The 11,089-nt window shown below is 36.0% G+C and overlaps 1 protein-coding gene across 1 annotated transcript; it reads left to right on the top strand.

The window, feature by feature from the left end:
- The first annotated feature begins 1,413 nt into the window (after positions 1 to 1,413).
- On the top strand, positions 1,414 to 5,388 carry LOC115967591 (disease resistance protein RPP13-like). The gene is made up of 2 exons (XM_031086714.1): positions 1,414 to 4,658; positions 5,147 to 5,388. The coding sequence occupies exons 1-2, from the start codon at positions 1,503 to 1,505 to the stop codon at positions 5,201 to 5,203; spliced, it is 3,213 nt and encodes a 1,070-aa protein (XP_030942574.1). The 5' UTR covers positions 1,414 to 1,502; the 3' UTR covers positions 5,204 to 5,388.
- Positions 5,389 to 11,089: the final 5,701 nt, after the last annotated feature.

Below are 11,089 nucleotides of genomic sequence, written 5' to 3'. Positions count from 1 at the left end.
CTCCTCCCCCTTTACCAAGCCTACAAAATCTCCTAAAAATATTCTCAATAATAATATCCAAATCTAACTAATTAAAGAAAAATATTAAAAATAAAACAGAGTCCTAATACAACTAGGGTTTCTTTTCTCACAACCCTAGACCTATACAAGGCTTATTTTAGAGGCCGTCACATAAGAGAATACAACGTGAACATATGCAAAAGGTGACCAATGCCTTATTCTCTCTTAAAGAAGCTACTGCGTCTTTTGCGCCTTAGGGTTTTGTAACCAAATGCTTCTTAATCTTCATTGTTGATGAAGTAAAGAACTTTGCAGCCAACAATATTCTTCTAGTTGGTGATTGAAGTCGCGTACCGGGATCCGCGCAATTGGTTAGTCATGTACTGAGATTCATGCATCAAAAGGGTGGCGTTCATATATTGAAGAGTTCAGAGGTTCTGCAGCAGTAGAAGATTTCTGCTATGAGTTCATCTGCGGGGATTGAAGAGTCTAGGGACAAAGGTTTTGTACTAGATCTGAAACTTCTTTTTACTATAGTGGATTGCTTTTCGGAAAGGTTTCCCTCCAAGTTTTTTACTGTGAAACTAGTTTGTTTCGTTGGTTTTCCTAGGTCATCATATCTTATCTTATTTATTTTTCTGCTGCATGATTTTGACATAATATTGATGTTTGTTTGTTTTAACAAGTTTTATTCATAATAAATCTTATTAACAACTTGGGTTTAAAACTTGTTAATTCTATCAACTGAGGTCTAAATTTCCCAACAGAAACATGGAACCAAACACATTTTTTGCATTGTGAATACTTTAAACACATGTTTTCACAACACTTTTTAAACCATAATTTTTACATCATTTTAAACGACAATACTTGAAATCTACTATCAAATAGACTCTTAAACACATATTTTTACAACACTTTTTAAACCACAACTTTTATATTATTTTGAATAACGATACTTAAAAACTATTACCAAGCAGGCCTTAGGGACAAAAAAATAAACTTTTGAGAGTTTAGGGATAAAAAGAAGTTCAAAATGATATTTTACCCAAAATTCAATCATTATTCTACATTTATCTTTACAGCTAGTGTTAATTTGGATTGCGCTAAAAACGTTTTTCAGCACAGTTGCGTCTTTGTCAGTGGATCCATGCAACGGGACCTACAAATACTCTTTTCAGCAAAATTTTCATTAAAACTAGGTCCTATGGTACTATTCACACATTTAAAAATTATTTTACTATAATATTTTTCATTTTTAGTTTTCAATTTTTACCAATAAGCCGTATTTAAATTGACCCCTAGTATGCGAGCTTACGGAGCACGTAAAGTCTGTAAACAACTTTTAAAATAGTAACATCTTTGGTGATCCACAATTGATCTTCGGTTACCCTGTCATAATTCCATCTAAGTCATCCATTCGGTCAACTGTAGTCTTCTTCCCACCAACCCAAAATTGTGACTTGTGACTTGTGAGAAAGGATCGGAGATTGAAAGAAATTATGGCGACTGAAGTATCCGTTTCAATTTTACTGAGGAAATTACAGAAGCTGCTTGACGAGGAAAGATTTATCTTGCCAGGACTGAGAAATCGTGTGGTTACTGCTGCCAACGAACTAGAAAAGATTTTGTGCTTCCTCAAAGCTGCGAAGCCAAATCATGAGAATACCAGTAACAGTACTTCAATGGAGGCCTCGCTTCTGCGCACTATTTATTCTGCAGAGCACTTCACCGAAAGTTTCATCCTACAAAGGAGACAAAAGGGTTTCATTAAATTGCCATTTTCACCATGGAGTCAGCTACAGTTCAGCTACAAAATGAAGAAGTTGGTGCAGGGCGTGAGAGCTGTCTCCACAGAAGTTGGAAAGACGCAAGGCCAGCCTCTGGCTCTGGGAGGCAAGGCTGATTCTATTTCTGAAATACATGAAGGACAACTCTGCCGCCACCACCACCACCTTGTCGACGTCAAAAAGGAGCTTGTAGCTCGACTGATCAACGACGATGAGGTAAGTCTTCGTGTCATTTCACTAGTTAGCAAAGAAACACTTGGAAAGACAAATTTGGCAAAGGATGTTTATGATAGACTAGATATTCAGAAGCATTTTGAGTGGCGAGCCTGGCTTGTTGTTTCCGGAGATCTTGAATATAAGGATTTCTTGGTCACTATACTAAAACAGCTTCCTAGATGTGTATCGAGTAACTCAGTAGAAACTATGAGTGAGAAAGAACTGTCTGATACGCTTTTACAGTTTTCAATGGAGCATAAGTTTCTCATAGTTTTGGATGATGTCCAAACTGTTGATGTTTCGCTCAAGCTTGTCCGTCTTTTAGCCGATGCTGTCAATGGAAGCAGAGTTATTCTTACTACTCGAAACTTAAAAGTGGCATTTCAAGTTGATCCTCAGAGTTCTCCGCTCGAAATATGGCCATTAATTGATCAGGATTTGGATGTACTTATCGTTGGACGAGAAGATTCGGTGAAGGAGCTTGTATCTCGACTGATCAATCACAATGATGAAAGTCTACGTGTGATTTCAGTCGTGGGCGAAGAAGCAATTGGCAAGACTGCTTTAGCAAGGAATGTTTATAATAGACTTGATATTCGGCAGCAATTCCCGTGGCGAGCTTGGATCCATGTTTCCAGAGATCTTGAATATAGGGATCTCTTGCTCATCATACTAAAACAGCTTCCAGGAATTGTATTAAAGGACTTGGATCTTATGAGCTTGAAAGAACTATCTGATATGCTTTTCAAATTTTTGATGGAGCATAGGTTTTTAATGGTCTTGGATGATGTCCAAACTGTTGATGTTTGGCTCAAGCTTGTCGGTCCCTTAGCAGATGCGGTGAATGGAAGCAGAGTCATTCTCACTACTCGTGACTTAAATGTAGCAATCCAAGTTGATCCGTGGAGTTCTCCCCTCAAATTAAGCTCATTAATTGACGAGAAGAGTTGGTCATTGTTCTTGACGAAGGTTGGAAGACAAGAATATAATACCGAATTAAACGACGTCAAGGTGGACATCCTAAGAGTATGCCATGGTTTGCCCCTAGCAATTGTGCTGCTGGGAGGGGTTTTGTCAGCTATAGAATTTAAGAATTGGTCAAGAACAATTGATCTTGCACTTGCACAACAAAATAAAAATCAATCACCTCTCTCAAACATGGTTGATTTTAGCTATAACCAATTACCATCTGTTTTAAAGCCTTGCTTCCTTTATTTGTCTCTGTTTCCTAAAGCCTATGAGATCCCAATACGGAGGTTGTTGCAATTGTGGCTTGCGGAGGGATTTTTTCATTTCTTACCTGATGAGATTGTCCCTGAAGATGAGGCCAAGATATGTTTTGAAGAGTTAGTGTGTAGAAACATGATTGAAATAGCAAGATGGAAGTCAGATGGAAGCCCCAAAATGTGTCGTATGCCAAGTTTTCTCTATGATGATTTCGTGCTAAAAGCTAAGGATATAGGATTTCTTCACGTCCACCATTGCAAGTCAGCTTGTACATTTACAGATTCACCTGAGTTTTACGTTCCAAGGCTTGCAGATCAATTTGGTGTGGAGTCTTCTACTTCAAAAGGTCACATCCGACAGCTATGTTCCTATGTTTCTTTCAACTCCCAGAAGCGAGATGCATCCAACAGTGGAATTGGTACGTTTCTTAAAACAATGATCAATAGATCTGGTTATGTTCTGTTCAAGGTGCTTGATCTAGAGGGTGTCTACAAACCTTTGCTACCTGCAAAACTCAGTAAGTTGCAGAATTTAAGGTACATAGGCTTACGATGGACTGGTCTTGACTCATGTCCAGCATCAATTGGGGATCTACCATGTCTAGAAACTTTAGATTTGAAATATACTAATATAATTACTTTGCCAAGTTCCATTTGGAAGGCGAAGAAGCTTCGACATCTCTATATTAACGAGATGTCCATTCAGAAACCACCAAAAGAGTCATCACCCAACCTACAGATACTAACGGAGCTATATATTGGTGCTAACAGCCCCATGATAAGTGGTCTGAAAATGTTCACTAACGTTAGGAAATTGGGACTGACATGCCATTCAAAATCAGCAGAGCAAACAGCCAAGTGTATCTCACAAATTGCCAACCTCCGAAGCTTAAGGTTGAAATCAAGAGACCCATTTGGCCAACCTGTTGTCCTTGTGTTGGAGCCTATGAAGGGACATCAGTCTCTCTCAAACTTATATTTGTTTGGAGTGATAAATGATGCCATAGATAACCTTCCACGAAACCTCAGAACTCTTACATTGTCTACGTCAGAACTAAAAGATGATCCAATGCCAGTGCTAGGGAAGCTGCTGCCTCAGCTGAATGTTCTCAGGCTTTTTGCTCGCTCTTATTTAGGGTCGAAAATGAATTGTCTTGCCAGGCACTTTCCTAAACTTCGTGTCATGAAAATGTGGATGCTAGAGAAACTAGAGGAGTGGAAGGTTGAGGAAGGTGCCATGCCCAATCTTGTAGAATTAGAAATTAGAGGTTGCAAAAAACTGAAAAATTCAGATGGATTAGAGAAGCTGGCTTCCTTGAAGGAATTGATTTTAACGAAAATGCCAGAGGATTTTGTAGCAGATGTTAGAAGAAAGTTGGGCAGAGGCATATTACTCACGAACAAGTGGGAATTTTCTCCCTTGGATGTAAGTTTTCTTCTGTACATATATTCTACATCTGCATTATCAGTGAGTTCAAAGGTTTTTTTTTTTTTTTTTTTTTTTTTTTTTTTTTTTTTTTATAAATATGAGTTAGACCTGGTTTGGAATCCATAGTGTTAGTGTCACTGCTCTTACATTACATAAATTTTATGGATACATATTGTGCTGTGGATATTTCGACCTAAAACGTTTTTCCAAAAAATGTTTCTTATTTTCAGGTGTTTAGCCTAACTGAAAAAACCTGATCAAATTGAAAACAAAGAAAACCCACCAATAACTATAATTTTTCATTATGAGTAAATCATTTTGATGGGTCATAAGCTGGAATTGATATCTGGCAATTTGCGAAGTTCATCAAACTGATTATTTTGTTTTCTGTCTTGTTAAGCATTCTAGGCCGTGCCTAATTTTGTTGAATTTGATTTGGGGATTGTAATCAGTATTACGTTTATTTCACATATTTCAAATTGCAGGATCCATTCCTTAAGCTAGATCAGAAAAGGCCAGATGCACCATCCACGATCAATTAAAGGAAAAGGCAGTGGACAGTTGGCATTTGATGTGTTCAAGGCTATATGGGTGTGTTTAGTTGAGTAGAATTGTGAAGCAAGAAGCAAAACTTAAATTTTTGTTGCAGTATGTGGGTCATAAATTCTTATTTGAATCAGCAGACCAACTTAGATTTAAATTGCAGCCTGAATCATGAATTCTTATTGATGATATTGGTATTCTATATGAAAATTTGAGGAATGGTTGATTAAGTGTTGATTTCTTGGGTTTCTTAACTAATGACAAAGTCCTTTTGATTCAAAAGAAAGGAGATGGAGAGGTGGCTATTATGGTTGACGAATTCAGTATAATGGTCTTGAACATGGATTCTAACGACTATGTCTGCACAGCCGTAGTAAACAACTTGCCAGCCTAATATTGAGTTGTAATTTTGACCAACAGGGTTTTGGTTTCCATTGATGGTGTCGATGTGGTGTTTTGAATGTATTCATGGTTTTTGTTGCTTCATCATCTAAATTCATGGGTATTTTATAATGTGATTTATGGATGTATATATTTTATAGGCATGTCCTCTTATTTATTTTATTTTTTTAAAATTTTTTTTGAAAGTTGATTTTAATTGATTTCAGCATTTTTGTGTGTGGGTGGATAACTACAAAATTTATACATTAGAAACAATACTGTTCATGCTAGAGGAGACGCTTCCAACCGAAAATATTAATTTTCACTGCAAAACAAATTCTGCTAGATCGATTTTAACCAGTTGCCATGCCTATCTAATTTCTCAATACAACTGTCACAGTGACCAAAAGAAAGAAAAAGTATAGAAACAAGTAGCAAATTTATTTTCTAAGGCTAGCAAAATTAGCTTCTAAGTATTCTATAGCATGGGCAGTAGCAGTTTTTGCTAGGAAAGCAAGATCAAGCCAGGAAGTGCCTTGGCAGGCTTCGTTACGCTCACTCCAAATCATCCAGCTAGTTGTAAAACATATTATAATCATTGGGTCTTTTAATCTAGTTACCATTTGGTTTACCACATGCACAAAGGATAAATTTGAGCTTTGGGACAAGGTATTTCTCAAGCCTGTAAAATTCCATACCTGTTTAGCATATGGGCCGCATAGCTAGACATGGTCTATTAACTCCTCCCCATACTCACAACAATCACATCCAACATCGCACAAAATTTTCCTCTGAGTCAAACTAAGTTTAGTTGGCAATATGTTTCTACAAGCTCTCCAAATGAAGGTTTTGATTTTATTACAAACCTTGACCGCCCAAATTGATTTCCAAATACAGTTACTCTGCAAGTGGTTTGATGATTGCCTGTGAGAGGAACTCAATTCTTGGATCCGGATAATTTTATATGCACTTTTGACCACGAATTGACCCGTGCTTGTTTATGCCTAAGTTTGGATGTCATGCACCAGTCTATCACTCAATGGGATAGATTTAATAACCTCAGCTTCATGGGGAAGAAATATTAGATCATTCAAAGATACTTGCCATGATCTTGTGGTTGGATCAATGAGCTTATCCACTATTTCCATTGTTGGCAATGTAGTGCATAGGGACACCACCTTAAAAGATGATGGGGTTGGAGCAAGGAAAAACAAAAAGAAATGGATTAGGGTTTTTGGACACGAGTGTGCGTGCACATACATAGGGTATGCATGTGTAGCCCAACTATATGCATACGCACACTTTGAGTATGCACACGCATGCACAAAGCATGCGCACGCATACACGCCCAAAAACACAAACCCAACAACCAGAAAAGAAAAACAAAAAACTAACAACCTAGCTGCCTCTAACATAGACACAAAGTAAACCTAAACTAAACAAACATATTTAAAGGCATAAAAACACATAAAAATAAAAATAATAAATAATAAAATAATAAAAAAGGCAAACAAATTAAGAAAATTTGAAGCGCCAAAGTTAGAGCCTTTACCTCAACATAAGAACTCTCTAGAGCTTGATTTGATTGTTCCCCTTGGTTGATCTAATCAACAACAAAACTAGTAGGTTAGTAAGCTTTAGAACTCAAAGGCCAAGACCAAAAATAGGTCCCAACCAAGTAAAATTTGACTTGAGGATGTTTTGTGAAAAACTCCCTCTTTGATTCACTATTTTCTAGTAAATCTTGCATATCTTTGCCTCTTCCGTCCTTTTGAAAAATTGCCTTTTATGGCTTTATATAGTGGTAAAATAGGGGTGTGGGGCGGTTCCTAGACGATGAGGGATTCATTCCACACCATTTTTAATGCAAAAACCTTTTCTTTCAAAACATTCTGGAACACTAGTTGTGTACGTACACTTGGGGTATGCGTGTGCATACCCTAAGCATGCGTACACATGGCCTGAGTGTGCATACGCATACACGTGTATGTGTGCTCACACTTACGCTTTCTAGCGGCCTTTCTTTTCCAAAAATAGGTTTATTCTTTCAAAAATAATTTTATTTTCTCCATAAATATTTCCTCAAGTCAATTTTCACTAGATTGAGCCCTAAATCAACCTTAGGCCTTAGAGTACTGCCATCATTGGGGAATGGGGGCCCAAGTCGTAAAGGGTACAAAATGAGGTGTCTACACCTGCCATCTTAATCCATTGTCTAAGACAAATCTTGCTGCTTCTATGCTTTTCCAAGCCAAGCTTCCATATTTTGGTGATGGAGCATCTAAAGAATGATTTATTACGGAAGTACTTAAATTTGTAGACCCGATAGAACAATGAGTGCATATTCTTAAGTAATCTTCATCCTTGTTTAACCAACATGGCTAAATTAAATGAATGAATATTTCAGAACCAATTCTTCCCATTGTCTCAGACATACAAAGTTTAGGCCACCTCAACCAGTGTATTTTCTTTTCTTGTGACCTTTGACCCCACCAAAATATGCTCATCATCCCTTCAAGATCTTAAAGCAACCTTTTTGAAAGAAGGAAGCATCCCATAGCATATATTGGAATGGCTTGTACAAATGCTTTAAACAAAATTTCTTAACCAACTTGAGACATCATCTTTTCCTTTCATCCTTTTAGTTTACTCCATACTTTTTCCTTAATTGAAGCAAATGCTCTTTTTTTGTTACGCAATCACTATACAAGGCAGCCCCAAATATTTATCATATTCTGGAACTATCTTTGCACCCAAAGCATGCTTAATTGCTTATTGAGTCTCTAGCTCTATGTTGCTACTAAAAAAAAGGGGATGTTTTTTCGGTGTTAATCTTTTGTCCCAATGCCCCTGTGGACACCACATTTTGTACATGTTAATAACCTTTGGTTGAGAGTTCACAATAGTTTGGAAGTAATCACAACTCAAAAATGCTCAAATCGCTTTGAAAACGATGCTAAAAAATAATAATTGCTCACTGTTTTTACCATAAATTTTTATACACAAAAACTTTTTGAGTGAAGTTTATTTTATTGGAAAGTAGACATCCTGGGCTTCAATTTGAACATACATTGTTCATAATTTGGATATAAATTGATTGAGTTATAACCGTTTGAAGTTGGACCAAAACTATAGTTGAATTTAGGGTTTTTGGGAAGCATGCGTACGCATGGTTTAAGCATACGTACGCATGAACCTGCATACACAGGCTAGTTTCTAGGTCCTTCGAACTTGAGTTTTGGGCCCTGAAAACACCATTCTTTAATAGGGGCCGGCCCTTAGACCCTTGAGAACGTTTAAAGGCCTTTAAAAAGCTCTGAAAACCCTTATTTAAACATATAAATACTCACCTTATGTCTCCAATATAAACCCGAGCTAGAGAAAGTTATTTTTGTGCCTCCATATTCTCTAAAACCCTAATCATATTTTCAAAAACTCCCACACAACACCTAGGTACATTTTTTTTACAGATTCAAAATCTCTCTTTAGTTAGTTCTAAGGCAGAAACTAGTTTTCAAATTTGTTTTCTATAACATTTTCAATTATAATCTTATTCTTGAGTTGTGATTATCAAAGTATTGTTGTGATTCTTTAATTGCCTTATTCTTTAATCTAATCTTGTATTGTAGGCACTAAGGGGTCAGTTAAACAACCTAAAAGTCATGATCCTAAGCAAGGTTAGTATTTTTTCCATGAACTCCTACTTTGTTTAATAGGATTAAATTGGGTCTCTTGATTTAGTTTCTTTAACTTGTTATATTTAATTTGTTTGTTGAATTTTTCTCTTTTGATATGTGTTAATAGGATTTTGGGCTTATTATAATCCGTTTTTATTGTGTTTGTGCATTTATTTCATTCTTGTGATAAATCCATGTTTTTTTCTTAATGTAGTTAGTTATATATTTGTGTTTAATTTGTTTAATTGCCATTCTCCTTTTCTTGTCATGTTAATCTAATTTTGAGTAGTTGATCATATTTATTTTTAGGGCTTTTCTTGTGTTTCTTTGGGTTTGTGTTTGGTTGATTTAATAAAAATGTAATTTTTCAAATCTTTGCTAAAGAATGCATACGCATCATTGAGCATGCATGTGCATGGTTTTGACCATGCGTACGCATCATTAAGTATACGTACACACCCTAAACTCAAGTTTGGCCAAAAATCTTGTTTTTATTAATTTATTTATTTTCACATGTTATTTGATTCTATTTAACTTTATTTAAGTTAATTAATCATGTTTATTTTTTTTCTATGCTTGATTTAGTATTTTTGTCATGTTTGGTTTATTTGTGATATTTTTCCTTTTTGTGTTTATTTAATTGTTATCTTTTCCTTTTTTAATAATATTTGTTTAAGTTAGTGTTGGTTTTTAAACCCCTTAAAACACAATTGGATTAACCTAGGTAATTAGCCAAGTTGTTACTTAGTCCAATTTAACAAAACTAGGTTATCATAATCAAAACAATCATATCATGCAAAACAGCGGAAAGATAAATAACATAAAGATATGATCACCCAGGAAACCAAACCGGTAAAAACCTGGGGAGGATTTAACCTAGCTATCCTCAAGATAAACTTGAATCCACTATCTTGAAAGAATTGAAGTACACCCGCTTGTGTTTTCTTTAAGCTTCAATGGCAGCAACCGAGTTGATCATCAAGGTGTAGATAAAATCTCCTCCTTGAAAACCCAAGTTTGTGTAAAGGAAAACTCCTCTAGATCCCACAAGAGATTTACACAAACAGTAATATGAGCAACCTTTAGAGAGCCTTTGGGTACAAAATCCTAAATACAAAAAGAGGCACAAAAGGCACTCTAATCTCTCTAAAACAACTTCTAAAAAACGTTCTAGGGTTTCCCTTATATATAGGAGAGTTTTACTTGAACCCTAATACGTTTAAATAGAGTTTAGGCTGAACTGGAATTCTACAGAAAAATAAATCTACACGTGGTTCAATCGATCGAGTCTAATTTTCGATCGATCGAGCCTTGCAGATTAATTCCAATAAATTTTGCAATCACTCGATTCCAATTACAAATAAACATACTTTGAGCAAGTCTAAACCTAGACTCTATGTTTTGATCATGGTATGCCAACATAATATAAATTGAAGTTCTAATACATTAGTTCCTAATTTCTTAGAACCTAACAGTTAGTTTTAATGTGTTTCCTTTTCTGTTATTGTGTGATCTTTAACTTGTTGTTTGTGTTTCTTTCTTAAGTTCATGATGTATGTTTAGGTTAAAGATTGGGGCTCTCTTAATAAACTCTTTAATTAAATATGGCCTAACAACACATAATGGAGGCCAACCCAGAAGTCGGTCAGTTTTAGGTGCCTGACACCTTCCCAAGTCATCCCCAAACTTCGGACTCATAATCTCGTATGCAGATTTATGCATTTAAGTAAGTGGCCCAAAAGGTCCAATTTGGTTCTTGGACTTAAACTAGGTGGCGACTCCATTTTCACCCTCTATCTAGTCCAATCCAAGCCAAGGCATACTTCC

The sequence above is a fragment of the Quercus lobata genome, chromosome 11 (genome assembly GCF_001633185.2).
Source record: "Quercus lobata isolate SW786 chromosome 11, ValleyOak3.0 Primary Assembly, whole genome shotgun sequence".
Classification (NCBI taxonomy): Eukaryota; Viridiplantae; Streptophyta; class Magnoliopsida; order Fagales; family Fagaceae; genus Quercus; species Quercus lobata.
The sequence above is the reverse complement of the archived record's forward strand: the minus strand, read 5'-3'. Positions and strand labels throughout refer to the sequence as shown.

Excerpts from the sequence above, each read along its gene's own strand:
- LOC115967591 (XM_031086714.1), top strand. The coding sequence starts at position 1,503 with ATGGCGACTGAAGTATCCGTTTCAATTTTACTGAGGAAATTACAGAAG. Across the intron at positions 4,659-5,146 it reads GGGAATTTTCTCCCTTGGAT|GATCCATTCCTTAAGCTAGA; the intron begins GTAAGTTTTCTT and ends TTCAAATTGCAG.